The sequence below is a fragment of the Eleutherodactylus coqui genome, unplaced genomic scaffold (genome assembly GCF_035609145.1).
Source record: "Eleutherodactylus coqui strain aEleCoq1 unplaced genomic scaffold, aEleCoq1.hap1 HAP1_SCAFFOLD_291, whole genome shotgun sequence".
Taxonomy (NCBI): domain Eukaryota; kingdom Metazoa; phylum Chordata; class Amphibia; order Anura; family Eleutherodactylidae; genus Eleutherodactylus; species Eleutherodactylus coqui.
The window spans coordinates 126184-143989 of NW_027102537.1; the positions used below are offsets into that span (position 1 = coordinate 126184).

At 58.7% G+C, this 17806-nt stretch overlaps 2 protein-coding genes across 3 annotated transcripts in view; one reads left to right on the forward strand and one right to left on the reverse strand.

Annotated features, from left to right (window-relative positions):
- The window catches only part of LOC136604718 (PHD finger protein 23A-like), a 68349-nt gene extending 51775 nt beyond the window's left edge, over window positions 1–16574 (reverse strand). For both annotated transcript variants that reach the window (XM_066588924.1, XM_066588923.1), the window contains exon 1: window positions 16325–16574. In XM_066588924.1, coding sequence (XP_066445021.1) covers window positions 16325–16361 — 37 coding nt within the window. In that variant the 5' untranslated portion in view covers window positions 16362–16574. The remainder of the gene's footprint in view (window positions 1–16324) is intronic.
- On the forward strand, window positions 314–15280 carry LOC136604716 (uncharacterized; the record flags this gene model as incomplete). Its single annotated transcript, XM_066588922.1, has 9 exons — window positions 314–364; window positions 1847–1912; window positions 4197–4256; window positions 4629–4676; window positions 5058–5318; window positions 6219–6296; window positions 6839–6889; window positions 13280–13897; window positions 15275–15280. Coding segments are annotated over 9 exons (1239 nt in total), but the record flags the coding sequence as incomplete, so codon positions are not given.
- Window positions 16575–17806: the final 1232 nt, after the last annotated feature.

Sequence of the window (17806 nt, forward strand, 5' to 3'; positions counted from 1 at the left end):
CACACAGCTCCACACACACAGCTCCACACACACACACACACAGCTCCACACACACACACACAGCTCCACACACACACACACAGCTCCACACACACACACACAGCTCCACACACACACACACAGCTCCACACACACACACACAGCTCCACACACACACACAGCTCCACACACACACACAGCTCCACACACACACACACAGCTCCACACACACACACACACAGCTCCACACACACACACACACACAGCTCCACACACACACAGCTCCACACACACACAGCTCCACACACACACACACACACAGCTCCACACACACACACACAGCTCCACACACACACACACACAGCTCCACACACACAGCTCCACACACACAGCTCCACACACACACACACACAGCTCCACACACACAGCTCCACACACACACACACACACACAGCTCCACACACACACACACAGCTCCACACACACACACAGCTCCACACACACACACACAGCTCCACACACACACACACACACACACACACACAGCTCCACACACACACACACACACAGCTCCACACACACACACACACACAGCTCCACACACACACACACACACAGCTCCACACACACACACACACAGCTCCACACACACACACACAGCTCCACACACACACACACACACACGCACACACAGCTCCACACACACACACACACACAGCTCCACACACACACACACACACACACACAGCTCCACACACACACACACACACACAGCTCCACACACACACACACACACAGCTCCACACACACACACACACAGCTCCACACACACACACACACACACACACACACACACAGCTCCACACACACACACACAGCTCCACACACACACACACACACACAGCTCCACACACACACACACACAGCTCCACACACACACACACAGCTCCACACACACACACACAGCTCCACACACACACACACAGCTCCACACACACACACACAGCTCCACACACACACACACAGCTCCACACACACACACAGCTCCACACACACACACACACAGCTCCACACACACACACACACAGCTCCACACACACACAGCTCCACACACACACAGCTCCACACACACACACACAGCTCCACACACACACACACAGCTCCACACACACACACACAGCTCCACACACACACACACACAGCTCCACACACACACACACAGCTCCACCACACACACAGCTCCACACACACACACACACAGCTCCACACACACACACACACACAGCTCCACACACACACACACAGCTCCACACACACACACAGCTCCACACACACAGCTCCAACACACACACACACACACACACACACACACAGCTCCACACACACACACACACAGCTCCACACACACACACACACAGCTCCACACACACACACACAGCTCCACACACACACACACAGCTCCACACACACACACACACAGCTCCACACACACACACACACAGCTCCACACACACACACACACAGCTCCACACACACACACACACACACACAGCTCCACACACACACACACACACACAGCTCCACACACACACACACACACACACAGCTCCACACACACACACACACACACACACAGCTCCACACACACACACACACACAGCTCCACACACACACACACACAGCTCCACACACACACACACAGCTCCACACACACACACACAGCTCCACACACACACACACACACAGCTCCACACACACACACACACAGCTCCACACACACACACACACAGCTCCACACACACACACACACACACAGCTCCACACACACACACACACAGCTCCACACACACACACACACAGCTCCACACACACACACACACACAGCTCCACACACACACACACACACACAGCTCCACACACACACAGCTCCACACACACACACACACACAGCTCCACACACACACAGCTCCACACACACACACACACACAGCTCCACACACACACACACACACACACAGCTCCACACACACACAGCTCCACACACACACACACACACAGCTCCACACACACAGCTCCACACACACACACAGCTCCACACACACACACACACAGCTCCACACACACACACACACAGCTCACACACACACACACACACAGCTCCACACACACACACAGCTCCACACACACACACACACACACAGCTCCACACACACACACACACACAGCTCCACACACACACACAGCTCCACACACACACACACACAGCTCCACACACACACACACAGCTCCACACACACACACACACACAGCTCCACACACACACACACACACAGCTCCACACACACACACAGCTCCACACACACACAGCTCCACACACACACACACACACAGCTCCACACACACACACACACACAGCTCACACACACACACACACACACAGCTCCACACACACACACACACACACAGCTCCACACACACACACACACACACAGCTCCACACACACACAGCTCCACACACACACAGCTCCACACACACACAGCTCCACACACACACAGCTCCACACACACACAGCTCCACACACACACAGCTCCACACACAGCTCCACACACACACACACACACACACACACAGCTCCACACACACACACAGCTCCACACACACACACACACACACAGCTCCACACACACAGCTCCACACACACACACAGCTCCACACACACACACAGCTCCACACACACACACACAGCTCCACACACACACACACAGCTCCACACACACACACAGCTCCACACACACACACACACAGCTCCACACACACACACACAGCTCCACACACACACACACAGCTCCACACACACACACACAGCTCCACACACACACACACAGCTCCACACACACACACACAGCTCCACACACACACACACAGCTCCACACACACACACACAGCTCCACACACACACACAGCTCCACACACACACACAGCTCCACACACACACACACAGCTCCACACACACACACACAGCTCCACACACACACACACAGCTCCACACACACACACACACACAGCTCCACACACACACACACACACACAGCTCCACACACACACACACACACACAGCTCCACACACACACACACACAGCTCCACACACACACACACAGCTCCACACACACACACACACAGCTCCACACACACACACACAGCTCCACACACACACACACAGCTCCACACACACACACACAGCTCCACACACACACACACAGCTCCACACACACACACACACACAGCTCCACACACACACACACACAGCTCCACACACACACACACACAGCTCCACACACAGCACACACACAGCTCCACACACACACACACAGCTCCACACACACACACCACACAGCTCCACACACACACAGCTCCACACACACACACACACAGCTCCACACACACACACACAGCTCCACACACACACACACAGCTCCACACACACAGCTCCACACACACACACACACAGCTCCACACACACACACACACAGCTCCACACACACACACACACACACACAGCTCCACACACACACACACACACACACAGCTCCACACACACACACACACACACAGCTCCACACACAGCTCCACACACACAGCTCCACACACACACACACCTCCACACACACACACACCTCCACACACACACACACCTACACACACACACACACAGCTCCACACACACACACAGCTCCACACACACACACAGCTCCACACACACACACAGCTCCACACACACACACAGCTCCACACACACACAGCTCCACACACACACACACACAGCTCCACACACACACACACACAGCTCCACACACACACAGCTCCACACACACACAGCTCCACACACACACAGCTCCACACACACACAGCTCCACACACACACACCTCCACACACACACACACAGCTCCACACACACACAGCTCCACACACACACACACACACAGCTCCACACACACACACACACACACACACACACACACACAGCTCCACACACACACACACACACACACAGCTCCACACACACACACAGCTCCACACACACACACACACACACACACACACACACACACACACACACACAGCTCCACACACACACACACACACACACACAGCTCCACACACACACACACACACACACACACACAGCTCCACACACACACACACACAGCTCCACACACACACACAGCTCCACACACACACACACAGCTCCACACACACAGCTCCACACACACAGCTCCACACACACAGCTCCACACACACAGCTCCACACACACACACACACACAGCTCCACACACACACACACACAGCTCCACACACACACACACACAGCTCCACACACACAGCTCCACACACACACACACACACACAGCTCCACACACACACACACACACACACAGCTCCACACACACACACACACACACACAGCTCCACACACACACACACACACACAGCTCCACACACACACACAGCTCCACACACACACACAGCTCCACACACACACACAGCTCCACACACACACACAGCTCCACACACACACACACACACAGCTCCACACACACACAGCTCCACACACACACAGCTCCACACACACACAGCTCCACACACACACAGCTCCACACACACACACACAGCTCCACACACACACAGCTCCACACACACACAGCTCCACACACACACAGCTCCACACACAGCTCCACACACACACACACACACACACACACAGCTCCACACACACACACAGCTCCACACACACACACACACACACACACACACAGCTCCACACACACACACACACACACACACACAGCTCCACACACACACACACACACACACACACACACACAGCTCCACACACACACACACACAGCTCCACACACACACACAGCTCCACACACACACACACACACACACACACACACACACACACACACACACAGCTCCACACACACAGCTCCACACACACACACACACACACACAGCTCCACACACACACACACACAGCTCCACACACACACACACACAGCTCCACACACACACACACAGCTCCACACACACACACACAGCTCCACACACACACACACACACACACAGCTCCACACACACACACACACACACAGCTCCACACACACACACACACACACACACAGCTCCACACACACACACACACACACACAGCTCCACACACACACACACACAGCTCCACACACACACACACACACACACAGCTACACACACACACACACACACACACAGCTCCACACACACACACACACACAGCTCCACACACACACACACACACACAGCTCCACACACACACACAGCTCCACACACACACACACACACAGCTCCACACACACACACACACACAGCTCCACACACACACACACACAGCTCCACACACACACACAGCTCCACACACACACACAGCTCCACACACACACACAGCTCCACACACACACACACACACAGCTCCACACACACACACACAGCTCCACACACACAGCTCCACACACACACACACAGCTCCACACACACACACACAGCTCCACACACACACACACAGCTCCACACACACACACACACAGCTCCACACACACACACACACACAGCTCCACACACACACACACAGCTCCACACACACACACACACAGCTCCACACACACAGCTCCACACACACAGCTCCACACACACAGCTCCACACACACAGCTCCACACACACACACACACACACAAGCTCCACACACACACACACACACAAGCTCCACACACACACACACACACAAGCTCCACACACACACACACACACAAGCTCCACACACACACACACAAGCTCCACACACACACACACACACACACAGCTCCACACACACACACACACACACAGCTCCACACACACACACACACAGCTCCACACACACACACACACAGCTCCACACACACACACACACACACACACAGCTCCACACACACACAGCTCCACACACACACAGCTCCACACACACACAGCTCCACACACACACAGCTCCACACACACACACACACAGCTCCACACACACACACACACACAGCTCCACACACACACACACACACAGCTCCACACACACACACACAGCTCCACACACACAGCTCCACACACACACACAGCTCCACACACACACACAGCTCCACACACACACACAGCTCCACACACACACACAGCTCCACACACACACACAGCTCCACACACACACACAGCTCCACACACAGCTCCACACACAGCTCCACACACAGCTCCACACACAGCTCCACACACACACACACACAGCTCCACACACACACACACACAGCTCCACACACACACACACACAGCTCCACACACACACACACAGCTCCACACACACACACACAGCTCCACACACACACACACAGCTCCACACACACACACACAGCTCCACACACACACACACAGCTCCACACACACACACACAGCTCCACACACACACACACAGCTCCACACACACACACACACAGCTCCACACACACACACAGCTCCACACACACACACAGCTCCACACACACACACACACAGCTCCACACACACACACAGCTCCACACACACACACACACAGCTCCACACACACACACACACACAGCTCCACACACACACACACAGCTCCACACACACACACACAGCTCCACACACACACACACAGCTCCACACACACACACACACAGCTCCACACACACACACAGCTCCACACACACACACACACACAGCTCCACACACACACACACACACAGCTCCACACACACACACACACACAGCTCCACACACACACACACAGCTCCACACACACACACAGCTCCACACACACACACACACACACAGCTCCACACACACACACACACAGCTCCACACACACACACACAGCTCCACACACACACTACACACACACACACACACACAGCTCCACACACACACACACACACACAGCTCCACACACACACACACACAGCTCCACACACACACACACACACAGCTCCACACACACACACACACACACAGCTCCACACACACACACACACACACAGCTCCACACACACACACACACACACAGCTCCACACACACACACACACAGCTCCACACACACACACACACACACAGCTCCACACACACACACACACACACAGCTCCACACACACACACACACAGCTCCACACACACACACACACACACACAGCTCCACACACACACACACACACACAGCTCCACACACACACACACACACACACACAGCTCCACACACACACACACACACACAGCTCCACACACACACACACACACACACAGCTCCACACACACACACACACACACAGCTCCACACACACACACACACACACACACAGCTCCACACACACACACACACACACAGCTCCACACACACACACACACACACACAGCTCCACACACACACACACACACACACAGCTCCACACACACACACACACACACAGCTCCACACACACACACACACACACACACACAGCTCCACACACACACACACACACACACACAGCTCCACACACACACACACACACACAGCTCCACACACACACACACACACACAGCTCCACACACACACACACACACACAGCGCCACACACACACACACACACACACAGCTCCACACACACACACACACACAGCTCCACACACACACACACACACACACAGCTCCACACACACACACACAGCTCCACACACACACACACACACACAGCTCCACACACACACACACACACACAGCTCCACACACACACACACACACACAGCTCCACACACACACACAGCTCCACACACACACACAGCTCCACACACACACACACACACACACAGCTCCACACACACACACAGCTCCACCCACACACACAGCTCCACACACACACACACACAGCTCCACACACACACACACACAGCTCCACACACACACACAGCTCCACACACACACACAGCTCCACACACACACACAGCTCCACACACACACAGCTCCACACACACACACAGCTCCACACACACACACAGCTACACCCAGCCACCCACACGCACCCAGCTACACCCAGCCACCCACACGCACCCAGCTACACCCAGCCACCCACACGCACCCAGCTACACCCAGCCACCCACACGCACCCAGCTACACCCAGCCACCCACACGCACCCAGCTACACCCAGGCACCCACACGCACCCAGCCACCCAGCTACACCCAGCCACACCCAGCCACACCCAGCTACACCCAGCTACACCCAGCTACCCACACACCCAGCTACACCCAGCCACCCACACACCCAGCTACACCCAGCCACCCACACACCCAGCCACACACACACCCAGCCACACCCAGCCACACCCAGCCACCCACAGCTACACCCAGCTACACCCAGCCACCCACACACCCACCTACACCCAGCCACCCACAGCTATACCCACGCACCCAGCTACACCCACCCACCCTGCTACACCCACCCACCCTGCTACAAACCCACCCACACTGCTACAAACCCACCCACAGACACTGCTACACACCCTGCTACACCCCCCTCTAAATAGCAGTGCCACACCCACCCACCGACACTGCTACACCCACCCACCCACACTGCTACACCCACCCACCCACCCACAGACACTGCTACACCCACACACACCTACACCCCCACACAGCTACACATCCACCCCCCCACACACACACAGCTACACATCCACCCCCCCACACACACACAGCTACACATCCACCCCCCCCCCACACACACAGCTACACATCCACCCCCCCCCCCCACACACACACAGCTACACATCCACCCCCCCACACACACACAGCTACACATCCACCCCCCCACACACACACAGCTACACATCCACCCCCCCACCCACACACAGCTACACATCCACCCCCCCACCCACACACAGCTACACATCCACCCACCCACACACAGCTACACATCCACCCACCCACACACAGCTACACACCCACACACTGCAACACCCACCCACACACTGCAACGCGCACACACACACTGCAACGCGCACACACACACTGCAACGCGCACACACACACTGCAACGCGCACACACACACTGCAACGCGCACACACACACTGCAACGCGCACACACGCACTGCAACGCGCACACACGCACTGCAACGCGCACACACGCACTGCAACGCGCACACACGCACTGCAACGCGCACACACGCACTGCAACGCGCACACACGCACTGCAACGCGCACACACGCACTGCAACGCGCACACGCACTGCAACGCGCACACGCACTGCAACGCGCACACGCACTGCAACGCGCACACGCACTGCAACGCGCACACGCACTGCAACGCGCACACGCACTGCAACGCGCACACGCACTGCAACGCGCACACGCACTGCAACGCGCACACGCACTGCAACGCGCACACACGCACTGCAACGCGCACACACGCACACACACTGCAACGCACACACACACTGCAACGCACACACACACTGCAACGCGCGCACACACACTGCAACGCGCGCACACACACTGCAACGCGCGCACACACACTGCAACGCGCGCACACACACTGCAACGCGCACACACACTGCAACGCGCACACACACTGCAACGCGCACACACACTGCAACGCGCACACACACTGCAACGCGCACGCACACACACACTGCAACGCGCACGCACACACACTGCAACGCGCACGCACACACACTGCAACGCGCACGCACACACACTGCAACGCGCACGCACACACACTGCAACGCGCACGCACACACACTGCAACGCGCACACACACACACACTGCAACGCGCACGCACACACACTGCAACACGCACACACACTGCAACGCGCACACACACTGCAACGCGCACGCACACACACTGCAACGCGCACACACACTGCAACGCGCACACACACTGCAACGCGCACACACACTGCAACGCGCACACACACTGCAACGCGCGCACACACTGCAACGCGCGCACACACTGCAACGCGCACACACTGCAACGCGCACACACACACTGCAACGCGCACACACACACACACACACTGCAACGCGCGCACACACACACACACACACACTGCAACGCGCGCACACGCACACTGCAACGCGCACACACTGCAACGCGCACACACACACTGCAACGCGCACACACACACTGCAACGCGCACACACACACTGCAACGCGCACACACACACTGCAACGCGCACACACACACTGCAACGCGCACACACACACTGCAACGCGCACACACACACTGCAACGCGCACACACACACTGCAACGCGCACACACACACTGCAACGCGCACACACACACTGCAACGCGCACACACACACTGCAACGCGCACACACACACTGCAACGCGCACACACACACTGCAACGCGCACACACACACACACACACACACACACTGCAACGCACAGACACTGCAACACCCACCCACACACACAGACACTGCAACACCCACCCACACACTGCAACGCGCACACACACACTGCAACGCGCACACACACTGCAACGCGCGCACACACTGCAACGCGCGCACACACACACACTGCAACGCGCACACACACTGCAACGCGCGCACACACTGCAACGCGCGCACACACACACTGCAACGCGCACACACACACACACTGCAACGCGCACACACACACACACACTGCAACGCGCACACACACACACACACTGCAACGCGCACACACACACACACTGCAACGCGCACACACACACACACACACTGCAACGCGCACACACACACACACACACTGCAACGCGCACACACACACACACTGCAACGCGCACACACACACTGCAACGCGCACACACACACTGCAACGCGCACACACACACTGCAACGCGCACACACACACTGCAACGCGCGCACACACACACACACACACACACACACACTGCAACGCACACACACTGCAACGCACACACACACACACACTGCAACACACACACACACACACTGCAACGCACACACACACACTGCAACGCGCACACACACACACACTGCAACGCGCACACACACACACACTGCAACGCGCGCACACACACACACTGCAACGCGCGCACACACACACACACACACTGCAACGCACGCACACACACACACACACACACACTGCAACGCACGCACACACACACACACACACACACACACACACACACACACACACACACACACACACTGCAACGCACACACACACACACTGCAACGCACACACACACACACAGCAACGCACACTGCAACGCGCGCACACACACACACAGACACACACTGCAACGCGCGCACACACACACAGACACACACTGCACCGCGCGCGCACACACACACACTGCACCGCGCGCACACACACACACACTGCAACGCGCGCACACACACACACTGCAACGCGCACACACACACACACTGCAACGCGCACACACACACACACACTGCAACGCGCGCACACACACACACTGCAACGCGCGCACACACACACACTGCAACGCGCACACACACACACTGCAACGCGCACACACACACACACACTGCAACGCGCACGCGCACACACACACACACACTGCAACGCGCACACACACACTGCAACGCGCGCGCACACACACACACTGCAACGCGCGCACACACACACACACACACACTGCAACGCGCACGCACACACACTGCAACGCGCACGCACACACTGCAACACACTGCAACGCGCACGCACACACTGCAACGCACTGCAACGCGCGCACGCACACACACTGCAACGCGCACGCACACTGCAACGCGCACGCACACACACTGCAACGCGCACGCACACACACACTGCAACGCACTGCAACGCGCGCGCACACACACACACACACACACACACTGCAACGCGCGCACACGCACACACTGCAACGCGCGCGCGCGCACACACTGCAACGCGCGCACGCACACACACTGCAACGCGCACACACACTGCAACGCGCACACACACTGCAACGCGCACACACTGCAACGCGCACACACACTGCAACGCGCACACACTGCAACGCGCACACGCACACACACACACACACAGCAACGCACACACACACACAGCAACGCGCGCACACACACACACACTGCAACGCACACACACACACTGCAACACACACACACACACACTGCAACGCACACACACACACACTGCAACGCACACACACACACTGCAACGCACACACACACTGCAACGCACACACACACTGCAACGCACGCACACACACACTGCAACGCACACACACACACACTGCAACGCACACACACACACTGCAACGCACACACACACACACACTGCAACGCACACACACACACACACACACACTGCAACGCACGCACACACACACTGCAACGCACGCACACACACACTGCAACGCGCGCACACACACACTGCAACGCGCGCACACACACACTGCAACGCGTGCACACACTGCAACGCGCACACGCGCACACACTGCAACGCGCACACGCGCACACACTGCAACGCGCACACACTGCAACGCGCACACACTGCAACGCGCGCACACTGCAACGCGCACACACTGCAACGCGCGCACCCTGCAACGCGCACACTGCAACGCGCACACCCACACTGCAACGCGCACACCCACACTGCAACGCACACACCCTCACCCAACCACCCACATACATATATACACACAGACACTGCCACACACCCACCCACATACACAGCTACACACACCCACAGACACTGCTACACACCCACCCACACTGCTACACACCCACCCACACTGCTACACACCCACCCACAGACACTGCTACACTCACCTGCACTGCTACACACCCACCCACAGACACTGCTACACACCCTCACCATCACCCACCCACACAAACCCAAATACACACCCACACCTAAATACACATCCACACATCCACCCACATACACTGCTACACTCCCCCCAAATGGCAGTGCCACACACACCCACCCTGCTACACACACACACACACACACACACACACACACACACACACACACACACACACACACACACACACCCAAATACAGTGCCACACTCTGCTACACATCGACCCACACACACACTGCCACACACACACACCCTGCAACACACTGCCACACACACACACACACACACACACAAACCCTGCCACACACACACACACCCCAGACACGCACGCAGCCTCCACAGCTCCTCCCCCACTATCACCCTCTCCCCCAGCCTCCACAGCTCCTCCCCCACTATCACCCTCTCCCCCAGCCTCCACAGCTCCTCCCCCACTATCACCCTCTCCCCCAGCCTCCACAGCTCCTCCCCCACTATCACCCTCTCCCCCAGCCTCCACAGCTCCTCCCCCACTATCACCCTCTCCCCCAGCCTCCACAGCTCCTCCCCCACTATCACCCTCTCCCCCAGCCTCCACAGCTCCTCCCCCACTATCACCCTCTCCCCCAGCCTCCACAGCTCCTCCCCCACTATCACCCTCTCCCCCAGCCTCCACAGCTCCTCCCCCACTATCACCCTCTCCCCCAGCCTCCACAGCTCCTCCCCCACTATCACCCTCTCCCCCAGCCTCCACAGCTCCTCCCCCACTATCACCCTCTCCCCCAGCCTCCACAGCTCCTCCCCCACTATCACCCTCTCCCCCAGCCTCCACAGCTCCTCCCCCACTATCACCCTCTCCCCCAGCCTTCACTGCTCCTCCCCCACTATCACCCTCTCCCCCAGCCTTCACTGCTCCTCCCCCACTATCACCCGCTCCCCCAGCCTCCACACACATTGCCCCTCCCCCACTATCACCCCCAGCCTTCACTGCTCCTCCCCCACTATCACCCTCTCCCCCAGCCTCAACACACATTGACCCTCCCCCACCCTCTCCCCCAGCCTTCACTGCTCCTCCCCCTCTATCACCCTCTCCCCCAGCCTCCACTATCACCCCCAGCCTTCACAGCTCCTCCCCCACTATCACCCTCTCCCCCAGCCTCCACACACATTGCCCCTCCCCCACTATCACCCCCAGCCTTCACAGCTCCTCCCCCACTATCACCTTCTCCCCGAGCCTCCACACACATTGCCCCTCCCCCACTATCACCCCCAGCCTTCACAGCTCCTCCCCCACTATCACCCTCTCCCCCAGCCTCCACTATCACCCCCTGCCTTCACAGCTCCTCCCCCACTATCACCCTCTCCCCCAGCCTCCACACACATTACCCCTCCCCCACTATCACCCCCAGCCTTCACTGCTCCTCCCCCACTATCACCTTCTCCCTGAGCCTCCACACACATTGCCCCTCTCCACTATCACCCTCTCCCCCAGCCTCCACAGCTCCTCCCCCACTATCACCCTCTCCCCCAGCCTCCACAGCTCCTCCCCCACTATCACCCTCTCCCCCAGCCTCCACAGCTCCTCCCCCACTATCACCCTCTCCCCCAGCCTCCACAGCTCCTCCCCCACTATCACCCTCTCCCCCAGCCTCCACAGCTCCTCCCCCACTATCACCCTCTCCCCCAGCCTCCACACACACATTGCCCCTCCCCCACTATCACCCTCTCCCCCAGCCTCCACACACACATTGACCCTCCCCCACTATCACCCCCAGCCTTCACAGCTCCTCCCCCACTATCACCCTCTCCCCCAGCCTCCACTATCACCCCCAGCCTTCACAGCTCCTCCCCCACCATCACCCTCTCCCCCAGCCTCCACTATCACCCCCAGCCTTCACAGCTCCTCCCCCACCATCACCCTCTCCCCCAGCCTCCACTATCACCCCCAGCCTTCACAGCTCCTCCCCCACTATCACCCTCTCCCCCAGCCTCCACGATCACCCCCAGCCTTCACTGCTCCTCCCCCACTATCACCCTCTCCCCCAGCCTCAACAGACATTGCCCCTCCCCCACCCTTCAATGCTCCTCCCCCTCTATCACCCTCTCCCCCAGCCTCCACACACACACATTGCCCCTCCCCCACTATCACCCCCAGCCTTCACTGCTCCTCCCCCACTATCACCCTCTCCCCCAGCCTCAACACACATTGCCTCTCCCCCAGCCTTCACTGCTCCTACCCCTCTATCACCCTCCCCCCGAGCCTCCACACACATTGCCCCTCCCCCACTATCACCCCCAGCCTTCACAGCTCCTCCCCCACTATCACCCTCTCCCCCAGCCTCCACAGCTCCTCCCCCACTATCACCCTCTCCCCCAGCCTCCACTATCACCCCCAGCCTTAACAGCTCCTCCCCCACTATCACCCTCTCCCCCAGCCTCCACTATCACCCCCACCCTTCACAGCTCCTCCCCCACTATCACCCTCTCCCCCAGCCTCCACTATCACCCCCACCCTTCACAGCTCCTCCCCCACTATCACCCTCTCCCCCAGCCTCCACTATCACCCCCACCCTTCACAGCTTCTCCCCCACTATCACCCTCTCCCCCAGCCTCCACTATCACCCCCAGCCTCCACAGCTCCTCCCCCACTATCACCCTCTCCCCCAGCCTCCACTATCACCCCCAGCCTTCACAGCTCCTCCCCCACTATCACCCTCTCCCCCAGCCTCCACTATCACCCCCAGCCTTCACAGCTCCTCCCCCACTATCACCCTCTCCCCCAGCCTCCACTATCACCCCCAGCCTTCACAGCTCCTCCCCCACTATCACCCTCTCCCCCAGCCTCCACTATCACCCCCAGCCTTCACAGCTCCTCCCCCACTATCACCCTCTCCCCCAGCCTCCACTATCACCCCCAGCCTTCACAGCTCCTCCCCCACTATCACCCTCTCCCCCAGCCTCCACTATCATCCCCAGCCTTCACAGCTCCTCCCCCACTATCACCCTCTCCCCCAGCCTCCACTATCACCCCCAGCCTCCACAGCTCCTCCCCCACTATCACCCTCTCCCCCAGCCTCCACTATCACCCCCAGCCTTAACAGCTCCTCCCCCACTATCACCCTCTCCCCCAGCCTCCACTATCACCCCCAGCCTTCACAGCTCCTCCCCCACTATCACCCTCTCCCCCAGCCTCCACTATCACCCCCAGCCTTCACTGCTCCTCCCCCACTATCACCTTCTCCCCGAGCCTCCACTCCACACACATTGCCCCTCCCCCACTATCACCCCCAGCCTTCACTGCTCCTCCCCCACTATCACCCTCTCCCCGAGCCTCCACACACATTGCCCCTCCTCCACTATCACCCCCAGCCTTCACTGCTCCTCCCCCACTATCACCCTCTCCCCCAGCCTCCACACACTCAGCTTCTCCTCTCAGGCTTCCCTACCTTCGGCACTGGCTTCTCCCATTGACGTCTCCAGCATGGCGGCCTACGCGGGCCCAGTGGGGGCCTGTTCTCCCCGGCCGGGCCCCTGAGGCAGAGGGACACCGATCTCCGTCACTGAGTGGCCCCTCCCGCTCTCCGCACAGTGCCCTGGGATCAGTAGTCTGCCGGTGACGCACTGCCTGTCGGGACTTGTAGTACGGAACAGCCGCATTGTCATTAATAAAGGCCCATGTCAATGCATTGCAGAACCACAACAACCGAAATGCACTGCGCCAGCAACTCCAATCCTCCCATAGAGCACTGCGCACGAACAGCACGTGACTACATTTGGGGGAATAAAAAGCGCATGCGCTCAAGCAACGCAGAGCATACTGGGGGAAAGAGGCGGAGAAAGAGGCAGAGAAACAGCGAGTCATGTGACGACACGAAGTTAAACCCCGCCCACAAGGCAAAGCGCATGCGTGTTTTACTCGCTACTGAAACGACAAATGAAAAAAGGGGAAAAACATGAAACACAAATACCGGACAGCGGAGCGAACGGCGAGCGAGAGCAAAGAGCGGACAGCGGAGCGAACGGCGAGCGAGAGCAAAGAGCGGACAGCGGAGCGAACGGCGAGCGAGAGCAAAGAGCGGACAGCGGAGCGAACGGCGAGCGAGAGCAAAGAGCGAACAGCGGAGCGAGCGAGAGCAAAGAGCGGACAGCGGAGCGAACGGCGAGCGAGAGCAAAGAGTGGACAGCGGAGCGAACGGCGAGCGAGAGCAAAGAGCGGACAGCGGAGCGAACGGCGAGCGAGAGCAAAGAGCGGACATCGGAGCGAACGGCGAGCGAGAGCAAAGAGCGGACAGCGGAGCGAACGGCGAGCGAGAGCAAAGAGCGGACAGCGGAGCGAACGGCGAGCGAGAGCAAAGAGCGGACAGCGGAGCGAACGGCGAGCGAGAGCAAAGAGCGGACAGCGGAGCGAACGGCGAGCGAGAGCAAAGAGCGAACAGCGGAGCGAGCGAGAGCAAAGAGCGGACAGCGGAGCGAACGGCGAGCGAGAGCAAAGAGTGGACAGCGGAGCGAACGGCGAGCGAGAGCAAAGAGCGGACAGCGGAGCGAACGGCGAGCGAGAGCAAAGAGCGGACAGCGGAGCGAACGGCGAGCGAGAGCAAAGAGCGGACAGCGGAGCGAACGGCGAGCGAGAGCAAAGAGCGGACAGCGGAGCGAACGGCGAGCGAGAGCAAACAGCGGACGGCGGAGCGAACGGCGAGCGAGAGCAAAGAGCGGACAGCGGAGCGAACGGCGAGCTACAGCAAAGAGCGAACAGCGGAACGAACGGCGAGCGAGAGCAAACAGCGGACGGCGGAGCGAACGGCGAGCGAGAGCAAAGAGCGGACAGCGGAGCGAACGGCGAGCTACAGCAAAGAGCGAACAGCGGAACGAACGGCGAGCGAGAGCAAAGAGCGGACAGCGGAGCGAACGGCGAGCGAGAGCAAAGAGCG